At 36.6% G+C, this 24,201-nt stretch overlaps 1 protein-coding gene across 6 annotated transcripts in view; it reads right to left on the bottom strand.

The window, feature by feature from the left end:
* LOC128556522 (uncharacterized) overlaps positions 1 to 24,201 on the bottom strand; it is a 49,367-nt gene that overhangs the window by 18,496 nt on the left and 6,670 nt on the right. For 2 of the 6 annotated variants that reach the window (XM_053541949.1, XM_053541951.1), the window contains exons 2-3: positions 13,193 to 14,127; positions 3,380 to 3,473 (exon numbers count right to left, since the gene is read on the bottom strand). In XM_053541949.1, coding sequence (XP_053397924.1) covers positions 3,380 to 3,473; positions 13,193 to 14,127 — 1,029 coding nt within the window. Of the gene's footprint in view, positions 1 to 3,379; positions 3,474 to 13,192; positions 14,128 to 21,394; positions 21,484 to 24,201 lie in introns of those variants that run through there. The other 4 variants (XM_053541950.1, XM_053541953.1, XM_053541952.1 and 1 more) reach the window with 3 other exon arrangements.

Below are 24,201 nucleotides of genomic sequence, written 5' to 3'. Positions count from 1 at the left end.
CTATACAACAAAACTATCAAAGGGCTATACCTGCAGTAAAATAGTGACAGAAAAAATTTCTTCCTTCATGGTTATCTTGACATCTAGGTTGTTCATCTGTGAAAGTTTGAAGCAAACCAGGCTAATAGTGTGGGACGAGATGGACACACAAGATTTGGGACGTTTGTACGTACAGCAGGTGAACAGAGGTACGTACGTATGGACAGCAGCAATGCTATATGCACCCCTCATGAATGTGTGGGGGCATAAAATATATATATATATATTTATATATATGGTTAAATAAACTCCAGTGAGGAAGGCGATTGCTCCGGCTACTGCATTTAAGCGTTTTTAATATATCACTTATCTGATACACGGTGTGTGTGTGTATATATATATATATATATATATATATATATATATATATATATATATATATATATATATATAAGTGAGATATTAAAGAAAAAAACGAAATGCCTTTCAAACACACTGGATCCCGGAAGGATACAAGAACATAAAGATAAAATTATAGAGTATGAGAAAAAATATATGTTCAAACAGTGTCAAAAGTTTAATTATAAACCCGAGCGCTTTCGGCTTTTTAAAAAAGCCTTTTTCAAGGGTAGCATAAATCAAACAACACAGCAACGGCGTAAATACCGCCTGTATATTTCGATATATAAATGCTCAATGAACATATCGATCAACAGAATGAGTGATAAATAAAAATAGCGGTTTTATAAATATAGAGCGTTTTTGATTGGTTCCCTGTATTTTTCCTGAGGATTTCGTTCATTGGTTTTGTGTTAAACGCCGTTTTCAACAGAGAAGGTAGCGGAAAAAGAAAATCTATGTTGTGGTCGATGTTAATTAAAAACTATGTCTGATTGCCTAAAGTGATTTAATATCTGCTAAAATGAACTACTAGTATCTGTGTTTTTAATCTTAGTGGGGAAAATAATGCTTCAGCAGGCTAATCTAGTCTCCCTTATTGATGCCTATAGGTTGTAAGGTGTTGAGACGGCGGATCCAGTAGGTTTCTCTTTCCTTTCTTTGCTTATCCGTCCATCTGTCATTGAATTCAATGCAACATAGTAGGATATCCGTAAAGGTGTGACCCTCCATGTTAAAATGTTCAGCTACCGGCGACCGATTGAATTTGCGTGTTTTCCAGTCAGATCTGTGGAGATTCATTCGCTTTGCTAGCGTCTGTTTTGTTTCCCCGACATATTTTTTGTTGCACTTCCTGCATGTCATAAGGTATATGGCATTTTCTGTTTTGCAATTAGCCACTCCTTTAACTGCAGATTTGCTTCCATTGGAGGAAAGGAATGTACTGGTGCTAGGCATGGAAGTGCATGTTTGGCATCTTGGGGCACCACAAGGACCTGACTGGCCTGAACTGGTTGTGTCTGTAGCCGACTTGACTTTGGCCCAAACTAGAATGTCTCGCAGACTTTTAGGCCTTCTGTATGCAATGAGGGGTTTCTCAGGGAACATACGACTGAGCCGCTGTAATGACTCAATTGTAGGCCAGTGTCTGTCTACAGTTGCACGTATGTTTGGCAGATTTGGATGGTACGTGACCACAAAAGGTGTGCGTTTGCTTGATTCAGTTGTTTTGTGTTTGTATTGTAGCAGTTCTTCCCTTGAGAATGCAAGTGCTTTTTCGGTAGCAGCGAGAACGCAGTCTGAGGAATAGCCTCTTTTTAGGAGGTGTTTTGATAGCTCCTCTGTTCTTTCTTGATACGTTTCTGTGTCTGAGCATATACGGCGGATTCGCAGTGCCTGACTATAGGGAATGTTTTGGCAACAGTGTTTAGGATGACAGCTTGTGGTGAGAAAATACTGGTGGGTGTCGGTAGGTTTTGAATACAGGTCAACAACAATTTTGTTATCTTTAAGCTTTGATACTGTGTCAAGAAACACGTGTCTTTCATTTGAAACCTCACTGGTGAACTTTATAGATGGGTGAAAGTTGTTTGCATGGTCAAGGAATGTTTGAAGAGATTCTCGGCCATGAGTCCATTGCATATCCACATCGTCTATAAAGCGTAACCATAGATGCGGCTTCAATGTGACCGTCGAGAGTAATTGCCTCTCAAGACGGCCCATGAATATGTTTGCGTATGAAGGTGCCATTTTTATTGTATGTATGTGATAGAGACTCTAATAAACAAATAAATAGAATTTCTTTAGGGTCATTAGGACTGGGTCAAATTGTTTGCAACAGACAACAACGAATGACAGACACAGGGTGATCACAATAGCTCATCTTGAGCATTTTTTACTAAGGTGAGCTAAACATTATATACAAAAAGGAGTTGAATTAAAAAATATTTTTGACATAGTTATTGCTCTTCTGCTCTATATTTATGCAAGGAAAACTCATTGTTATTAAGCATTTCATATCAATCTTGGCATTACATTAAATTCCTTTCAGAAGATTAAATGTTATTCTCTCCTGTGTTAAAAAATGTTATTAAGACTGCCAAACTGTCATGAATCACATATTAAGCATTCAACAATGTCCAAAGTTAAATATCTATTTGCAAACTAAGGTATCAGTTATTTACACTAAAGGAATGTTTTACAAATATACATTGACCCACACTGTTTAAAACTTCCTGTTATGATAAATTACTCAAGCTATTTTAAAGGCACTTATCTTTCTTTCAAATTAAAAAAATTTCAAAGTTTGGTCATATTATGAACATTAGAATATCAGCTTTTGTTTCTAAACTATTTTAAAAATTCCAAATCAAGAAAAAAGATGACTGCGTCGAGAATCGAACCCGAACCGTGGCGGCAATAAAGAAGTTTTGAAAATCTTATTAATTAGAGGACCATACTCCGGAGATACTTGTCTGAACAGACTGGTTGAGGTTGAGAACAAAGACAATTAAAAGTCACAAAACACTGATTTAAGGCCCATAACTCTAGTTACTGATCCAATCTGGCTAGTTTTTGAATTTGCTCTAGGTCTTGTACTGAAACACCTTCAGTATAAATCAGATCCAGTTCCAGGAAAAAAATTTCAAGTTATTAAGCAATGTCAATTTTTGCAATTTTGAGTTTTTAAAAGGCCGTAACTCCATATCTACTGGGATGATCAGGCTGGTTATCACACTTGGCCAAGACATAAGAACTGTATAAGTTATAGAGACAAGACAATCAAGTGTAATGGCTCTACTTCCACAGCTAATCAAATAATAAGTCTCATCAAGACAGTCATGTAAAAAATAAAGTACAACTGAAAAGGCACATTAATTTGTAAAAAAAATAAAAAATAAAGCAGTCAAAGTTATGGAACCGGGTAAAAGCACACAGGATGCTTTGAAAAACTTATCTTACAATAACACAAAATGAAATGCTTGCTCTATTGCATTCTTACCATGCTGCTTATGATACTCATTTACTGCCATATCAATCTGTTCTGCTGTGTAGTCCATATCTATGCAACTTTGTCTTGCTGTTTGACACTTGTCCTAGAGATAAAATTAGACTTACATCAATGGGGTAGGGACAACCTCTAACAACAAAGCTGTGATAATTGTAGATCTAACAATTTGAAGTTCTCTTTGATTTTGCAATCATAACGAAAACAGATGTACAGATGCACATTAACAACGTGCCACAGAATCACTTTACTTCCAAGATGGTGATTTTTTTATGACATGCATGAAATAATTAGAAACACTCAAGACAATGTGTTTTATGTCTGCCTAAGCATTTTATTATGAATGCAGTAATCACTGTCACAGTATTTGATAGATTTAGTCAAGTTTAGATCTCACTTTGTTTCTTTAGCTAAGGGTACAATATTTTATCTATGTTTATAAAACTATAATGAAAAGAAATATACTGAATAAATTTGAAGACAAACTGATTCAGGAAGGGCCTAAACTGTCCGCCTGTCATCTTGTAATATAGCTGTATTATACCAGTATTATGACAATGGTTTTCAAGAAATTCATATGGGAGGAAAAAGTAGGTAAATAGGTTGTGGTAGGTCTTTAACAGCTGACAGGTAAATGAGATGACCCAGTTGCATCAGCTTGACATAAAGACTGCAAGGCATTTAACTTTCTAAGTCTCATTTTACTTCAAGATATTAACCAGTATTTTACTAGGCATAAATTTTATAAAGTTCATGTATACCAGATGGAATGCTACCTGTACACAGTTAACTTTTTTCAAGGAAATTATCAAACCCCCTAGATCTGACATAAGATGCCGAAATTTCAACTTGACCTAGATATCACTCAGACAAACAATCTATGTTTCATGTAGTATTCATAGATAATATGACCTCTATTTCTGTTATCTGGCATTGTGACCCTCATTTTTAAAGACCTGATATAACCCTGTGACAACCTGGCATAGATTTCATCAAGACAAGCATTTTGTCCAATTATTTTCAACATTCTGGGTCAAATGGTTGTCAAGTTATTGATTGGAACACTGTTATTGATTGAAAACTGTTTTCTATGTTTAGGCCCCTGTGACTTTGACTTTGATGGAGTGACCCCAAAATCAATTGGGGTCATCATCTCTGCACATCCAATCATCTTATGAAGTTTCAATATTCTGGGTCAAAATGTTCTGACGTTACTGATCAGAGATGGTTTTCCATGTTCTGGCACCTGTGACCAAGACCTTTGATGGAATGACCCCAAAACCAATAGGGCCATCTACTGTGCATGTCCAATCATGAAGTTTAAACATTCTGGGTCAAGTGGTTCTCAAGTAATTGATCGGAAACAGTTTTCCATTTTCTGTCTCCTGTGATCTTGACAGTTGATGGAGTGAACCCAAAACAAATAGAGGTCATCTGCTTTGCATGTCCAATCATCCTATGTATGAAGTTTCAACTTTCTAGACCACATCATTCTCAAGTTATTGAATGGAAACGATTTTCCATGTCCATGCCCCTGTGACCTTTTATGAAATTACCCTTAAAGTAATAACGGTCGTCTACTCCGTAAGCCCTATCATTTTATCAAGTCTGAAGCTTCTAGATCAAAAGGTTCTCCAGTTAATGATCGGAAATGAAGTGTGATGGATTCTGGCTTCTGTGACCTTGACCTTTGATGGATTGACACCAAATCAATAGGTGTACTTGGAATGTGCAATCATCCAATGAAGTTTCAACATTCTGAGTCAAGTAGTTCTCAAGTTATTGGAAATGGTTTTCCATGTACAGGCCCCTGTGACCTTGACCTTTGATAAGAGTGACCCCCACTCGTTGCGGGGGATTAATAAGCAGGATTCCACAGGCACTCGGCGTGTGGCTTGGACCAAACCCCACCCCCCTACCCGAGTACTCTGGTATATAGGATATGCTTTTTTTCTCACAGAATTTTATCATTTTATGCAACTATGAGGTAAAAGCTTGTCCAGTTTTTTTCCAGAGTCTTAGCAGAGGGGCTTAGGGGGGCGGGGATGGGGTGGAGTCTAGGCCACATGCCAAGTGTCTGTGCTGGATTTCATGTCAGGAAAATTTGTTAAGACAGATTTTAGGCAGATTCCTGCTCATTTTAGACTGAATCTAATTTAAATTTTCTTAAGGGCAGGGAAATGCCATTTTTGCATGTATCCAAGCTATGCACTAATCAGCTCAAACCCTTACTTCGATTACATTTAAGCGAAAAAGTACAGTATAAGATTAAACCTCACATTACTTGACTGTTATTTTTTTCAAAGTTTATACTTCCTCATAATAAATATTCACACTGCTGTTTTTAAGTTTGGGTCATATTTCATGAATGTTATGCTAATTAAACAAGTTACTAAGCCTAAATCTTTTATCTTTATGAGGAAGTAGAACTAGATTTTGATAAAAAATGGAAAAATTTCAATAGTGAAACATGTACTTGTTGGATTTATGTATTCATAATTATACAAAATATTCATCTAATTTAAATTGAAACTGCTCAATAAAATCAACAGGCAAAATGTTAGAGAGAGGTTATTCAGTCAATAGACTACAAAAGTGCAATTTTAAAACAATTAAGAAAGGTACTGAATAATTATTACTGGAAGTATACATTCTGTCTAAGTTATCAATATGTTAGTACTGTGAAATCATTTAAATTAGCTGGCATGAAATTTCGCGCAAACGTGAAAAAGGACTGTTTCGCGCGGGCTTTAATTCGCGCATTTTCAATTTATAAATGAAAAAATAAAATTAAAAAATAATGTTAGCGTGGTCTTAAATTCGCGCATTGGTTCTTGCGCGAAATACGCGAAAATTCCCCCTACGCGAATAAAAATGATTTCACAGTATTTATTAGATCAATTTTAGCTACCACTGAAAGCATTTCCTATTTAAAAGACAAGTGAATGAAGTACTGCCATGCAATACAAAGTCCCCTACTGGAAGGCACCTAATTTTTTCTACTGCAGTATAACATTATGAACTGATATCTGTCAATGATGTATAAACAATATTGTACTACATATACAATATGTTATAACATTATAACAACACACTTGGATTAAAATGTGCATATATAAAAACCCACAGTTGTTTTAATATTGAATTTTTTTGGCTGATTATAAAAATGTTATCATGTAAGTTATTTATAGTAACAACAAAGGGAAATTAATCTTTAAAAAAAAAAAAAAAAAAAAAATTAATAATATAAGTCCACAAGAAACTCTTTACCAGGTAGAGATAGGTCAAAATACACCTAAAAATTGGATGTAACATGCATGCTGTACCACAGAAAAGTGGTCTCGATTTTTCTCTACTGCCAGTAATAAAAAAGTTACAATAAAATCTATTTATAGTAACAACAAAGGGATGTAATTCTAAAAACAAGGGTGCCTCATGGTGGTGAACATTTGGTCCAAGTTACATCAAAATCCCTCCATGCATGAAGAAGAAATGTTCCATACAAAGTCATTCTTGAATTTGACCTTTGACTTCTAAATATGACCTTGACCTTAGACCTAGGGACCTGGTTCTTGCGCATGACATGTTGTCTCATCCAGTGGAATATTTGTGCCAACTGATATCTAAATCCTGCTTTGCATGACAAAGTTATAGACCGGACAGGAAAAAAATCCTCTTGACCTTTGATCTCAAAGTGTGACCTTGACCTTTAAGCTAGGGTACTGGGTGTTGCGCATGACATGTCGTCTCATCATGGGAAACATTTGTGCCAAGTAATATTAAAATCCCTTCATGGATGGCAGAGTTATGGACGGGACAGGAAAAAAACTCTGTTGACCTTTGACCCCCAATTGTGACCTTGACCTTTGAGCTAGGGGTCCGGGATTTGCGCATGACACGTCGTCTCATCATGGGGAACACTTGTGCTAAGTAATATTAAAATCCCTTAATGAATGTCAGAGTTATGGACCGGACACGAAACAGACCCTGTTCATGTTATGTTAACATTTGACTGCTAAGTGTGACCTTGACCTTTGAGCTAGGGTCTGAAAGTTGTGCATGACATATCGTCTTATTATGAGGTACATTTGTGCCAAGTAATATTAAAATCCCTTCATAGATGGGAGAGTTATGGACCGGACAGGAAAAAAACCTTGTTGACCTTTGACCTCCAATTGTGACCTTGACCTTTAAGCTAGGGGTCCAGGTTTTGCGCATGACACGTCGTCTCCTCATGGGGAACATTTGTGCCAAGTAATATTAAAATCTCTTCATGGATGGGAGAGTTATGGACCGGACAGGAAAAAAGCCCTGTTGACCTTTGACCTCCAATTGTGACCTTGACCTTTGAGCTAGGGGTCCGGGATTTGCGCACGACACATCATCTCATCATGGGGAACATTTGTGCCAAGTAATACTAAAATCCCTTCAAGGATGGGAGAGTTGTGGACCGGACAGGAAAAAAGCCCTGTTGACCTTTGACCTCCTATTGTGGCCTTGACCTTTGAGCTAGGGGTCTGGGTTTTGCGCATGACACGTCGTCTCATCATGGGGAACATTTGTGCCAAGTAATATTAAAATCCCTTCATGGATGACAGAGTTATGGACCGGACACGAAATTGCGGACGGACGGAATGACGGAATGACGGAATGACAGAATGACGGAATGACGGAAAGACGGAATGACGGAATGACGGAAAAGAGCATTCCTATAGTCCCCAAAACTGGTTTTCAACCAGTAGGGGACTAATAAACAAGAGGCCTTAATGGGTCTAGTTTTCTCACCTAACAAGGACCATGACTTTTAGCCTGACAAAATTTGGAGAATGTCCAAAAAATATTCTAAGTTTTACTGTAGCAGTCCCTAAAAGCAGCAAATGGGTACCATCTGACCAATTGTGTGAGAAGTCTAAGCAAAAATGCCACAGACCAACTTTAGTGAAGATCCATCAAGTGGTTAATGAGAAGAAATAAGGACGAGATATGATAAGATATGCAAAATTGCCCTCTAAATAATTACAATAATATTATAACAAGAGGGCCATGATGGCCCTATATCGCTCACCAGAATTGATCTGGCCTACTGACCTAGATTTTGACCTAGAGGTCATCAAGACAAACATCCTGACCAATCTCATCAGTTTCAAACTTTAACTGTGGACTATAGAGTGCTAACAAGATTTTTCTTTGATTTGCTCTAGTGACCTAATTTTTGACCACACATGACCCAGTTTCAAACTTGACCTAGAGATCATCAAGACAAACATTCTGACCAAGTTTCATAAAGATTGGGTCACAAAAGTTGCCTCTAGAGTGTTAACAAGCTTTTCCTTTGATTTGACCGCGTGACCTTGTTTTTGACCTCACATGACCCAGATTCGAACTTGACCTAGAGGTTGTCAAGAAAAACATTCTGACAAATCTTCTTACAAGATAATGGAGTAAAATCAAATAATTTTCTATAACCCAAAATCTTTTGCAGGAAATCGGAAGCATTTTACTTTACATGTATAAGGGCATTTTGGCGGAAAACTGCATGTGCCTTTCATGTCACTCCTTCCGTAATGATCTAACATACGCTAATGTATATTTCGTGCTTCTCATATCGATATTATAGTTTCGTGTCAAAGTAAACGTTTTTGATTTAATCCAAGAAATTAAGTTTAATAAACTACATAGATAGGCCTCCATAATTATTATACCAATCTAATTTGGTTCCGGCGACGTTTTTGAGGGTATGTGTTTTAGTTATGTGGTAAGGATTTAATAATATTCAACTCTTATATTGTTTATTCAAGTAAAATGAACATTATCGTTTTAAACTTGATGAAAATATTTCATTACATATTTAAATAAACAAGAGCAAATCTATATGCCCCCACCACTCATGGGGGGGGGGGGGCACAAAAATCACCGAAAATATGAAAAATGGAAACTTGTAAGACAAAGTCCTGCCTCCAGATTTATCGACAAAGGTTTTGTTTTATATAAATGTCATACAACAAGAAGAACATTCCGTATATGAAACAAATAACACTAAATATGTAAGGAGATACAGAAGCAAAGATGTTTTTAAAAGTTATCATTTCATCAAGTACGTGAAATATTTCGCTAAATTACTATAAATACAAAAAAAAAGCAAAACTGTTGCTATGGTAATGCAATGCCATATGAAATGAAAGTTTCGGATTTTAGTTTTAGAACTTTTCTTTTTACGAATTCAAACGAAACAGAATTAATAGTTAGATAATAAGCCTATGTAGATGTATAAAATAAAAAATATCTTATTTCTCAAAAGAGTTTTCGGTCGTCCTTACATGAAAGAGTTATCTCTCTTGTTTTTGCAAGCTAACTTTGTCTTAGAATACAAAATAAAAATTCGTTTCAAGAAGTTGGATCACTTTGTATTGTGATGACATACAATTTATAGGGTTCAGCAATATAAACTAAAATATATTGCAAAATAGTTTTCTATACCCCCATTCTAAACGTTCAAATAATTTTTCAACGTGTCTTAGATAGATGTAATAATCAAATTTTTTGGTTCATTAACGACATCTGGTCATTATATCTTGGTGGATTTTGAAAAATATAGTTAATTACCGATGAAATGGTGTTGTTTTACATGCATATTTAGTGGGGGCCATTTTTTAGTTTTTAGCATATCCCGTCCTTTAAAAGTTTTTTTTCTTTTAGCTCTGGTAGCCTCATAGAGGGGCCAAGTAAAGCCATTTGAACAAACTTGAGAGGAGACACCATACAAAGATGCTTCTGGCCAAGTCTTCTAATGTTCCATCAAGCAGTTCATGAGAAGCAGTTGTTGATACATTTTTAGCTATTGCAGTCCTTAAAAGGGACCAAGCAGAACCATCTGAACTGGAGTTGTCACAGGAGTGACAAATTATACCCCCACAATAGGGCCTTGTCACAGAACTATGCCAATGTCAAATCTGAACTTGCTTGACCTTTGACCTACTGACCTCAAAATCAATAGGGGTCATCTGCTGGTCATGATTAACCTTCCTATGAAGTTTCATGATCCGCAAGCATTCTCAAGTTACTGTCCAGAAAGGGTTTAAATTCCAGGTCACTCTGATCTTTGACCTACTAACCTCAAAATCAATAGGGGTAATCTGCTGGTCATGATTAAAGCTTTGGGGACACTGTCACCTTGACCTGTGGCCTTCTGACCTCAAAATCATTAGGGGTCATCTGCTGGTCATGACCAACCTTCCTATCAATTTTCATTATCCTAGGCCCAAACATCCGCTAGTTATAATCTGGAAACTGCTTAACTGTTTCGGGTCATTGTGACTTGATCTTTGACCTACTGACCTCAAATTCAAACTTCACCTGTATCTTATGATGTTACACCTGTGTTCCAAAATATATTATCCTAGGCCGAAGGGTTCTCAAGTTATCATCCTGAAACTGATTAACTGTTCCGGGTCACTGTGACCTTGACCTTTCACCTACTGACCTCAAAGTTTTTTCTGACCTCCATTTTCTGATGTTACACCTGTATTACCAAAATTTATTATCCTAGACCCAAGCACTTAAATCTTCATGCTGGCTAATTAATTTCTTAACTATCAATGCTCGCTTTAGATGATACTGCACTAAGAATTAAAAGTCCATGAAGATGTTTGATGTAAACATCAAAATTTAAACCGCTAATCATTTCTTTATTTTAACTAGAGCTGTCCCAGGAGTGACGAATTATATACCCACAATATGGCCTTGTCACAGAAGTAAGCCAATGTCAAAGTCGAAACCACAAAATCAAAAGAGGTCATCTGCTGGTCATGTTCAACCGCCTATTAGGTTTCCTGACCATAGGCCCAAGCATTCTCAATTTATTGTCCAGAAATGATTTAACTGTTCCAGGTTACTGTGACCTTGACCTTTGACCTACTGACCTGAAAATCAATAGCTGTCATCTGCTGGTCATGGCCAACTTTTGTAACAACTTTCATGATCCTAGGCCCAAGCGTTCTGAAGTTATTGTCTGAAAATGTTTTAACTTTTCCAGGACACTGTGACCTTTGACCTACTGACCTCAAAATCAATAATGGTCATCTGATGGTCATGACCAAACTCCCTATCAACTTCCATGATCCTGGGCCCAAGCGTTCTCAAGTTATTGTCCGAATTTTTTTTAACTTTTCCGGGTCACTGCGGCCTTGACCTTTGACCTGCTGACCTCAAAATCAATAGGGGACACCTGATGGTCATCGCCAACCTTCCTATCAACTTTCATGACCCTAGGCCTGTTCTCATTCAGAAACTGTTTAACTGTTCTGGGTCAATGTGACCTTGACCCTTAACCTACTGATCTCACAGTCAAACTTGAATTGTATTTTATGATATTACATCTGTGTACCAAAATGTATGATCGTAGGCCCAAGCATTCTCAAGTTATCATTCAGAAACCATTAAAACGTTCTGGGTCATTGTGACCTTGACCCTTGATCTACTTACCTCAAAGTCTACCTTGACCTATATTTTATGATGTTACCCCTGAACACCAAAATTTATAATCCTTCGCTCAAGCGTTCTTAAGTTATCATCCGGAAACTGACCTTGGACTTGATCCAACTGACCCTCTTACATGATCTTAACCTTGCTTTTTCTATAAGTGACCTATAGGCCAATTTTAATTTCAACACATCAATCAAAACTAGTTATTAAGCAAAAACTGTTTCATGTTTTTAGTACTTTGACCTAGTAACATATACACAATCTCAAACTCTGTCTCTATGTAAGCTACGCAAATACCAAGTTTCATTGAAATTGGTCGCTCCTAACTCTAAGTTACTGAGTGGACACTGCTCGCAAACTAACATCTAGGCTTTTTAGAAATTCTAGTTTAACATTTGAGAGTGGACCTTGCAAGGCTGCTAATGACCATGTTATCCATTAAGTGGTTCATGAGAAGAAGTTGTTTAAATTTTTTTTTAGCTCTGATGGCCCCTAAAAGGGGTTAAGCTGAATCATCTGAATGAATTTAAGAAAGGTTCATGCAAAAATGCCTCTGACAAAGTTTAGTGAAGATTTAATATCGTCAAAAGAAGTTGTTTAAAGTAAAAAGCAATGCTGGACAACGGATTCTGCGTGGACACAGCACCTTCACTATAGCTCACCTTGAACCTTTTCTTCAGGTGAGTTAAAAACTGAGCAGATTTTGAATTGTAAGAAGTATCACAAAATTATTTACCTTCATTCATACTGTTTTGAAAAGTGATTTCACACAACTTATCATCAAAGCAGTTTTCATACCAAATAAATGTTCTGATACTATTCATTCCTTAAGCATATTGTCTTCCTTTTTGTTTTTCTTCTTGTGTGATCTGTGACAAAATTACTTTACATTATAAATAGAATTTCATTATTTGTATAAAAGTGAGAAGAGATGCAATGCCTATCACACTGGATACTGCAGCATAAAACCTTATTGGCAGTTTTATTTGGAAAATGAAAAGCTATGTGATCATTATTATATTCTTCAAAATTGCCTCATGTACACTCTGGAAAGTAATTCCTAAATATTCCGATGTATGTAGAGCACAGTAAAAAATAAATCATAAAATGAATGCTACAAAACCATGCGGAAAATGTTAATGAAAAAAAAAGAATAAAAGCAATATCAATATAATTACATGACACTTGATTCAAAATGTTCTGAACAGAATTTAGTAATTCTGTAAACAGAAGAACCAATCAATTCACTTAAGTGGGGAAAAAATCACCCAGGTATGTTATACAAGGACAACAAATGAAAATAATAGTACATTGTTATATGCAAACCTGAGCTATTCTGTCAACATCATTACTGGCCTCTGGAGACAGACTATAGTCTCTATCTGGACTGCTTGTGGATGTAGATGTGACCTGTTCAACATCTTCTGTTGCAGATATTTCTAGTGCCTGTTCTTGTTGATTGGTTTCTTGGATGCTTCTTCTCTTTCTATGCTCTGCTTTTTCCACAACTTCTGCCAGTAGTTTCTGTCTTGTAGCTGATTGAATTTCAGCCTTTCCTACAGCAGGCTTTACAAGGCTTTTATCATTATCTTTTGCAGTAGCTGTAGAAACAAGAGGAAAACCTTGTTTAACTGATGCCTCATGTCTTCTTTTTCTAATTCCAGAACTTTCAGGCCGTTGGATAATTTCAGACTGGTGATCATCCACTGTTGTATAAGGAGGTGTGTTATTGTTGTCATTCAGAGACTCTGCTACTTGTGTGTTAGATATGACATCATTTTTCTGAGGCTCTATTCCTAACTCTAGATCATAGTTATCTCTTGCCCCTGAAGTATTTTCTGGTTCACTCCCTTCCACCTCGGAGTTGTTAGGCCAATCTTGATCCGCTTCAACTTCAACTCCTGCCGTGTCGTTGCTTGGTGGTTTCAGATCTTCATTTTTAAAGCCATTGTCAGCAGCAACTTCAGTGACAGCTTTTGATGTTACCTTTGCTTTCTTGGAGCTACGTGAAGTTTCTTCAGTCTCATCAAAGGCAACATCCATTAAATTTTGTTTTCCGTTACCAAGGTTTGAAGTTCCAGCAGTTGGTTTCCTTATTTTGGCTGGATGCAAGCCTGAAGGATGATTTAAACTTTGCTGGTCATGCACTGAATGTTTATCATTTCCAGTATCAGTTTCCTGTCTTTGTTCTCCTATATCCATTTCAGTGTTTTCAGCAGAGTTTTTGGCAGACATGGTCTTCAACATAGCTTCCAGAGCTGCTGAAAGGGGGAAAAAATATACTTTTTTTAAAGAAAACTTTCACTTATGATTCTTGATGAGTTATTAACATTCTTGATGAGTTATTAACAAAGGAATTCAAAGAATAACACAAATTTCTGTTTTTCTATGGAGATAAATTCTTCGTTGTAGCAGGAATATCAATTAGAAACTTGAACAAGCTATACTCGAGAGACAGCATTATTCTACATTGTAACAGCATACTGATACATACAGTCCTATGAACAGCCTCAACTTTTCTGAATATACCCCTTTTCCAGCATTTAATTATGATTTTACGGTACTGGGAAGATTATGATAATACTCATAACTAAAGGCTTTTCATTAATCAGTACAATATGGCCAGTCAAGTATTATACACCATTTCTTTTATTGTGGGGTACCTTTAAGTAGGACCCGAAAAAAAACTCTTTTATTGTTGATCCTTTATTGATGTATCTATAACATGCATTAGTCAGTGTTCACATTTATGATAATTTCACTAGTCCCTGGGACTCAGTACTCCCAAAAATGTTAAGTCCCAGCCAAATATGATTGAGACCCAGGTTTTGTGATAACAATATTGACAATTGTCCATGTTTTACAATAAATAACACCTTAATTAACTTCATAAATTTATTTCAGTTCTGATAAACACAACACAGGTATAAAGAAATTACAAATTTTATCAAATACGATGGGTTTGACTAGTAACATAGTTAATAGTTACTTAAAAAAACAAGAGTGCCAAGATGGCTCTAGATCGCTCACATGAGTAACATACAAAAACAGTGTAAACATGTTGTACCTTGTGATTTCATGGAGACAAATATTCTGACCAATTCTCATTAAGATTGGACCAAAAAAACGTGACATCTTGAGTGCAAACAAGCTTTTTCTTTGATTTGACCTGGTGACCTAGGTTTTGACCCTACATAACCCAGATAAAAATTCATACGATATTTTTTGCAGACAAACATTCTGACCAAGTTTCATGCACATCAAATGAACAAAGAGTGTCAACAAGCTTTTCCTTTGATTTGTCCGGATGACCTAGTTTTTGACCCATATGACCCAGTTTCGAACTTGACTTAGAAATCATCAAGATAAACATTCTGACCAAATTTCATGAAGACAGGGTCATAAATGTGGCCTCTAGATTGTTAACAAGCTTTTCCTTTGATTTGACCCGATGACCTAGTTCTTGACCCAACATGACCCAGTTTCGATCCCGTCCTAGAGATCATCAAGATAATCATTCTGTGCAAGTTTGTATCAAATCAAAGCATAAATTAAACCTCTATATGGCTGAAAAGCTCAAAATAGAAAATTTTGGGGCAGTAAATCTAAAACCCATGATGGAATCCAGCCGGTTTTCAAAAGGAACCAAGTTCTTTTTGTGACATAAGTTTAGTGTAAGTGTGGCCTTTAAGGAGCCATAACTCTACAACCCATGATGTGATCTGGCCAGTTTTAGAAAGGAACTGAGATATTATGCCAATACAAGTTGTGTGCAAGTTTGTTTAAAGTTGATTGCAAAATGTGGTCTCCATCATGTTCACAAGCAAAAAATAGCAAATTTTGGCCCTTTAAGAGGCCATAACTTTGAAACCCACGATGGGATCTGGCCAGTTTTCAAAAGGAACCAAGATATTATGCCAATACAAGTTCTGTTCAAGTTTGATTAATGTTGATTGCAAAATGTGGTCTCTATCATGTTCACAAGCCAAAAATAGCAAATTTTGGCCCTTTAAGGGGCCATAACTCTGGAACCTATGACAGGATCTAAGGAACCAAGATATTCTGCGAATACAAGTTGTGTGCAAGTTTCATTAAAGTTGATTGCAAAATGTGGTCTCTATCGTGTTCACAAGCCAAAAAATAGCAAATTTTGGCCCTTTAAGGGGCCATAACACTAAAACCTATGATGAGATCTAGCCAGTTTTCAAAAAGAACGGAGATATTAAGCCAATACAAGTTTACTGCAAGTTTGATTAAAGTTAGTTGCAAAATGTGGTCTCTATCATGTTCACAAGCCAAAATGGCAAATTATGGCCCTTTAAGGGGCCATAATTCTGGAACTCATGATGGGATCTGGCCAGATTTCGAAAGGAACCGAGATATAATGCCAACACAAGTTGTGTGCAAGTTTGATTAAAATTGATTGCAAAATCTGGTCTCTATCGTGTTCACAAGAAATTGTGAACAGACGACGGACGGACAACGTACAAAATACGATCACAAAAACTCACCCTGTCACAACATGACAGGTTAGCTAATAAAACAATACTTTCAGTTTACAATGCTGTTTTCAATAATATCTGCAGTAACCGGACTGTTTCCATATAATGTACATCGATAAATAGCGATTTTGATCAAAACTTTAAACCAGTCTGAACTAGAAGATGCTTTTGTAAAAAAGAGCATGTCTCCCCCAATGCAAAGTTGTATAGGCAAGAAGTCAATAGGGGTCAGGAGTGAAAGTCAAAGAGACACTGATGGTTGGCTGCAATACGGATCATCTACTTGGCATGTCCAGTCATCCCGCTAAGTTTCAACACTCTTGGTCTAGTGGTTCTCAAGTCACTGTTCAGGCTACTGTGACCTTGACCTTTGATCAAGTTACCCCAAAATAAAGAGGGTTCATCTACTCTGCATGTCCAATCATCCTATTATGTTTCAACATTCTAGGTCAAGTGGTTCTCAAGTTATTTTCTGGAAATGATTTTACATGACCAGGCCCCTGTGACCTTGACCTTTAATAGACTGACCCAAAAATCAATAGGGGTCATCTACTCTGCATGTTCAAGCATCCTATGAAGTTTCAACATTCTGGGTCAAGTGGTTCCCAAGTTATTGATCGGAAATTGTTTTCCATGTTCAGGCCCCTGTGACCTTGACCTTTGACAGAGTGACCCTAAAATCGATAGGGGTAATCTACTCTGCATGACCAATTATCCTATGAAGTTTCAACATTCTGGGTCGAGTGGTTCTCAAGTTACTGACCGGAAACGGTTTTCCATGTTCAGGCCCCTGTGACCTTGACCTTTAATAGAGTGACCCCAAAATTAATTGGGGTCATTTACTCTGCATGTTCAATTATCCTATGAAGTTTTAACATTCTGGTTCAAGAGGTTCTCAAGTTATTGATCGGAAACAGTTTTCCATGTTCAGGCCCCTGTGACCGTGACCTTTAACAGAGTGACCCCAAAATCGATAGGGGTCATCTACTCTACATGATCAATCATCCTATGAAGTTTCAACATTCTGTGTCAAGTGGTTCTCTAGTTATTGATCAGAAATGGTTTTCAATGTTCAGGCCACTGTGTCCTTGACCTTTGATGGAGTGACCCCAAAAACAATAGGGGTCATCTACTCCAGCAGCCCTACAACCCTATGAAGTTTGAAGGTTCTAGATCAAATGGTTCTCCAGTTATTGATCGGAAATGAAGTGTGACGGACGGATGGACGGACAGGGCAAAAACAATATGTCTCCAATTGTGTACAAACCAATTTTATTGCGTATTAAGATACTTTTATGTCGTAAACGCAAACACTGATTATTGGTTGAGAACAGTCAGAAAATTATTTTCTTACTTTCGTAAATTTTACAACAACTAACCAAGAAAAATCAAGAAAACCAATCGAGGAAGAGATATCAAAAATAAGATTGTGAGCACTTCATTGATGAATATACATATAAACTTTGTTAATGTGATATGTAGCCAAGAAAAAACTTCTTACAGTGAGAATATCTAAAAATGTGCAAATAGTTCAATTTAAGTATGATTAATTCAATTTTTGTTGGATTACTATTGAATTTCATAAAATAACAAAGCAGTCTGAAAGACAGCTAAATCCCCCGCCACTGCTATGGATAGTGAAAGGGTAAACCTTTGATTTTAGCTGTGACCTTGACCTTGAACTGACATGGCTGACTCATCAATTCTGCACAACCTCTTGATGAGGTGATCATTTGACCCAAGTTTCATGAAAATCCTTCAAGGGGTTTAGGAGATACAGAGCTGAAACCTTTGACCTTCAGTTGTGACCTTGACCTTGAGTTGACATGGCTGACTCATGAGGTCTTGATGAGGTGATCATTTGACCCAAGTTTGATGAAAATCCTTCAAGGGGTTTAGGAGATACAGAGTGGACACAAAATGGAAGGCTCAAACCTTTGACCCTTAGTTGTGACCTTGACCTTGAGCTGGCATGGTTGACTCATAATTTCTGCACATCGTTTTGATGAGGTAATCATTTTACCCAAGTTTTATAAAATTCCTTCAAGGGGTTTAGCGGACACGAAATGGAAGGCTCAAACCTTCGACCTTCAGTTGTGACCTTGACCTTGAGCCGACATGGCTGACTCATAAGTTCTGCACATCTCCTTGATGAGGTGACCATTTGACCTAAGTTTGATGAAAATCCTTCAAGGAGTTTAGGAGATATACAGCGGACACAAAATGGAAGGCTCAAACCTTTGACCCTAAGTTGTGACCTTGACCTTGAGCCGGCATGATTGACTCATGGGTTCTGCACATTGTCTTGATGAGGTGATCATTTGACTCAAGTTTCATGAAAATCCTTCAAGGAGTTTAGAAGATATAGAGCGGACACAAAATGGAAGGCTCAAAACTTTTGACCCTAAGTTGTGACCTTGACCTTGAGCCGGCATGGCTGACTCATGGGTTCTGCACATCATCTTGATGAGGTGATCATTTCACCCAAGTTTTATAAAATTCCTTCAAGGGGTTTATGAGATATAGAAGGGACACAAAATGGCAGACTCAAACCTTTGACCTTGAGTTGTGACCTTGACCTTGAACCGACAAGGCTGACTCATGGGTTCTGCACATTGTCTTGATGAGGTGATCATTTGACCCAAGTTTCATGAAAATCCTTCAAGGGGTTTAGGAGATATGGACCGGACACGATTTTGTTACGGACGGAAGGACGGATGGATGGAAGGACGCAGACCATTCCTATAATCCCTCCGCCACAGCGGGGGATTAAAAACAGGATATTTAGCTTCATGGAAAAAACAAATAAAGCAAGTAATGCTGCACTGTTTATGTGTGTAAAAGAAATTAAGGTATTTGAATGCTTTTATTTAAACATGGAGTACTTAAAAAGTGGTTAAGATTTCTTTTGTTGTAAAAATAGTAATGAAATACAAATTTCTAAAAACATTATGAACAGATTTTTTTTTCTAATTTTAATGGTTTAAAAGTGAAAGGACATGAAACTATTTAGATTCCCCCTCCATTTCATTCAAAATTTAATTTAAAGTTGTTGAACAAAACTATTCAAAACACGTAGTCATTGTGTATTGAACTGGGGTTTGAATATTGTACATTTGAAAAGATTCTTTCTCAATGGGTGTGTACATATATTGCAGACTTTGTAATGCGTCATGTGATAAATATATTTATTATTAAATCTATATTTATAGTACTTTCCATTGGTCTAGATGTAGTCACATGATCAATGACAAAAAGTCGTACTGACTCGAAGGCGGAGCCAAAAGCACGTACTGACCTCCAGCTGTGAAGTCATTATGGTTTGATGTCAAAACAATGTGACGTCGTACACAATTTACCACGAAAAATGACCAAAGGCTGCAGATATTTGTATTTAGTGTTTATACTTATGAGTAGGCTGGATTATATAATAAAACAATTAAGTTCGGTCGATATGTGGATTTATCGACCTGATAAAAGCAATATCAATCACTTTTATCAGGTCAATAAATTCACATATCGACCTCACCAAAGGCAATAATTGTATAATATTTAACATATTACGCCATAATAAATTTATTCCTAGCTTATCATCCAAATTTTTTTTAAAAAAGGGGTGGGAGTAGAATTTTATTTTTAAAACAACTGTACGTAGGGGCTCCACTTGACCCTGGAGTAGGGATTTTGACTCTTGAAAGGACCTCGAACAGTTTCCTATTCAGATTGCCTATCCAATTAAGGAAAAACTGACCTAGGGATAGACTTCTGAAACTGCATAGTAACAATGGATGAAGACCATTTCTTGATAAATGTGACTTCATTTTACAAGTTTATGAACAAAAAATAAGACTTTGTAGACATTTCTCATTCTCATTTCTATTGAAATATGAACATAAATCATTTTTATGTTTTAAACATCTTTCCCCCCAGTGACACAACAAAATATTTCACATGCCTTTGTAAGTAATTATTATATACGTATGCTGCAAAAGTGGTGTTTGGTCAAAGGGTGTCTGCAAATGAATTTTACATAAATATTTGACACTTATTGCATATGTTTCCTAAACCTTACATATCTACAGCTTTATTCATTTTTGTAAATATTTCAAGCATAGAAAACACTAAACTAAATAAGTAGCGGACATAAAAAGTCAAGCTAGAAAGCAGACTGATCCTTATAAGAATATACTATGAATTTTTCAATCAGATCTGTTGCATCTTGACAGTCTAAGTCCGCCAATTGAGTGTCATCAGGATTGAGACAACTACAGACCAAGCAAGTGGCTTAGACATATAAATATATATGTGTCTTCAATGTAAACATGACAAAGAGATATAGACGAATTTCTATAGGAATAGTGCCACTTTGGTGCAAATGTTTTACCTTTTGTAGGACACAATTAAAGTGAACCTAGAATGCATTTTATGAACAACATTTGCTTAAATTCGATTAAGCATCCTAAACTTTAACAGAACTACACCAGACACCAACTCCTTAACTGACCCAGTTGCTTCCAGAAGTAACACTGACGCCCATAGAGCTAATACTGACTCGCCCAGAACTAACGCTGACACCCCGAGAATTAATACTAATTTGCTCACACGTCTGAAACTTATTTCAAAGCCAACCCAAATACTAGTAAGGACCTCAAAGAACTAAGAATATCTACATAAATGTTAATTATTACTAGCTAGTGAAGTTCTGTTCCACTGATATAAAATGCTAAAAGTAAGGCACCCCTGAACCCACAGTGGAATAGGCCGTCTGAGCTGCACCCCTCCGCTTCAACTGAAAAAGGTCAACTACGCCAATGGCCAGCTACACCACTGCATGTATTCAATATATAATCCTCCGCATTTGTACATGTGTAAATATAATAGTCGCAACTTGACCGCGATGGCTGACCTTCCGCTGATTATTCACATCGATTATTTCATTGTAGAAATAAAGGGTGATTAGGGTAGCCATGTATATTTATATGGAATTAGTTTGTTTACATTGCAGTATCAAAGTATGTTTACTTACATTTAATCAGTTAAAACTTTCCAACACACTAATCTATAATTACACAAATCTATATTTCCACTTTCTCATGCAGCTCGTGTTTTACGTACACTCCTTTACAATAATAGGTTGTGTCTCATTATGTATTATAATACAAAGGTCAACCATCGGGGTCAAGTTGCATCCACTATACAGTATAGCAATAGATGTATAGAAAACAAACAATAGGCTATGATCAATGCATCAGTTATCATGGGCACTCAGGTGAAAATAACTGAAGTACAGTTATGGGACTAAATCTGTTCCATTTTTATTTTTTCATTTTCGTTTATTTTTAAAAATGTCAATAAAACTGATAATCTGCATGGTATAAGTTAATTTATTGCATTAAAATATTTCATAGTAGACATACCTTAAATGCCAATGCTTATAATCCCCCGCCGATGAAATCGGGAGGGGGGTATTGAAATGGCGTTGTTCGTCCGTCAGTCAGTCCGTCCGTCCACAGCCATTTCTCAGTAACTACTTGGTAGAATTTCATGAAACTTGAAATAAACATGAACCAACATACTGCGATGATGCCTGTCAAGTCTTTTTTTTGGTTGGTCAATTTCCCTCAGAGTTATTGCCCTTGATTTAATAAAAAATGTCCGTCTGCAGTCATTTCTCAGTAACTAACAGGTAGAATTTCATCAAATTTGAAATAGACATGAACCAAGATACTGCGCTGATGCCCGTCAAGTTTTTTTTTTGATAGGTCAATTTCCCTCAGAGTTATTGCCCTTGATTTAATGAAAAATGTCCGTCTGCATTCATTTCTCAGTAACTAGCAGGTAGAATTTCATCAAACTTGAAACAGACATGAACCAAGATACTGCGATGATGCCCTTCAATTTTTTTTTCGATTGGTCAATTTTCCATATAGTAATTGCCCTTTAGTTGTTTAAAAATCCACAGATCTGTACATAACAAACCAACCAATTGGAAGAATTTCATTAAACTTCTTTCATTCTTTTCCATGAACATTTATTATAAACATGTGATGTTGTGTACCTACACCTGGTCACCACCTTACCTTGGTCACTCCCCTCCCCCTCCCCAATTTTTTTTTTTTTTTTTTTCATTTTTCGTTTTCTATCAATATTTATAATCAACATGTAAACTGTTGTATCCTCACCCCACCCTTCGACCCCACCCAAACAAACCATTCATTTTCTTTTAATTTGAATTTGACTAATGAAATTATTTTCTTCTTGGTAACATTCTTATCTTTTTGCTGGATATATTTTTTTGCCCTTCCTCAACTCTGACCCTTTCGGCGGGGGATTCCAATTCATCGAATTTGCTTGTTTTAACTTAAAATAACATTTTAAAGCAAAAGTGTACATGGAGATTCCTAGGATTTCAGCTGAAGGGTCCTTTTTATCAACATGAGATATATTTCTGTTTAAACTCACAAAATCGAGTCCTTTATATTCAAAATGACAACTGTTTATATATAAATTGTACATTTTTGATTCCTTTTTTATTGAGAGAGAAATAAAAAAAGGTTGGGGCGGCATAAAAAAGAGGGGGCGGGTGGGGATGATAATCTAGAAATTTATTTATTATGAAATCAAATGTAAATAATGCATAAACTAGTATTATTCAAGTTGATATGATGATTACAGTAAAACTGGATAGAAAATCCTCAATTGCTCTAAATAAAATAGTACCAGGTAGTCTTATTAGACCTAAGTACCAGCAATCTCTGTGGCTGAGAGTAATTTCACACTGCAGCTAATCTCTTAATCTTGTGTTTTCCTTAATTGTTTTTTTTTTTTTTGTGTTTTTTTTTAAACACTATTTTGACATTTTTTGTAACATAAATATAATAAAAAAATCTTACATTACTTTCTACCAAACTAAACGATATTAAACTTGTGAATTAGAGCCTTGCTTAATTTGTATATCTGCATCATGGAATCCAAGATCTATTGTTGTTAAAGATATTTTTTCAAGTTTGTATCAAATCAAACCATAAATGAAGTCTCTATATTGCTGCAAAAGCCAAAATAGCAAATTTTGGCCCTTTAAGGGGCCATAACTCTGGAACCCATGATGGGATCTGGCCAGATTTTGAAAGGAACCAAGATATTATGCCAATACAAGTTGTATGCAAATTTGATTAAAATTGACTGCAAAATCTGGTCTCTATCGTGTTCACAAGAAATTGTGGACAGACGGTTGACGTGCGATCACAAAGGCTCACCTTGCCACGACATGACAGGTGAGCTTAAAAAAATTGTGGAGTTGGGGGTGGGGAGGGGAAGGGGGTGTGACCAGAGCATAGGGGGTGACTGGGTGTGGGTATACAACTTCACATGTTGATAAAAAGAGCACCGCAATGTGGAGCCCGAAGGTATGACCTATGACTCCTAAGTGGGACCTTGACCTTGTAGCTAGCCATCCAGAACATGCGCTCAGCACATCATCTCAATGTGTGAACATTTGTGTCAAGTTTCTTCGAAATCCTTCAAGGGTTTCAAGAGTTGCAGAGCGATAACTTTTGACCCTTAAGTGTGACCTTGACCTTGAAGCGAGACATCCAGAACATGCGCTCTGCACATCATCTCGATCTGGTGAACATTGTGCCAAGTTTCTTTACAATCCTTCAAGCAGTTCAAGAGTTACAGAGTGGACATGAAACATACTCATATGACTATTGATCCCTAAGTGTGACCTTGACCTTGAAGCGAGACATCCAGAACATGCGTACAGCAAGTTATCTCAATGTGGTGAACATTTGTGCCAAGTTTCTTTACAATCCTTCAATCAGTTCAAGAGCT

The sequence above is a fragment of the Mercenaria mercenaria genome, chromosome 4 (genome assembly GCF_021730395.1).
Source record: "Mercenaria mercenaria strain notata chromosome 4, MADL_Memer_1, whole genome shotgun sequence".
Taxonomy (NCBI): Eukaryota; Metazoa; Mollusca; class Bivalvia; order Venerida; family Veneridae; genus Mercenaria; species Mercenaria mercenaria.
The sequence above is the reverse complement of the archived record's forward strand: the minus strand, read 5'-3'. Positions and strand labels throughout refer to the sequence as shown.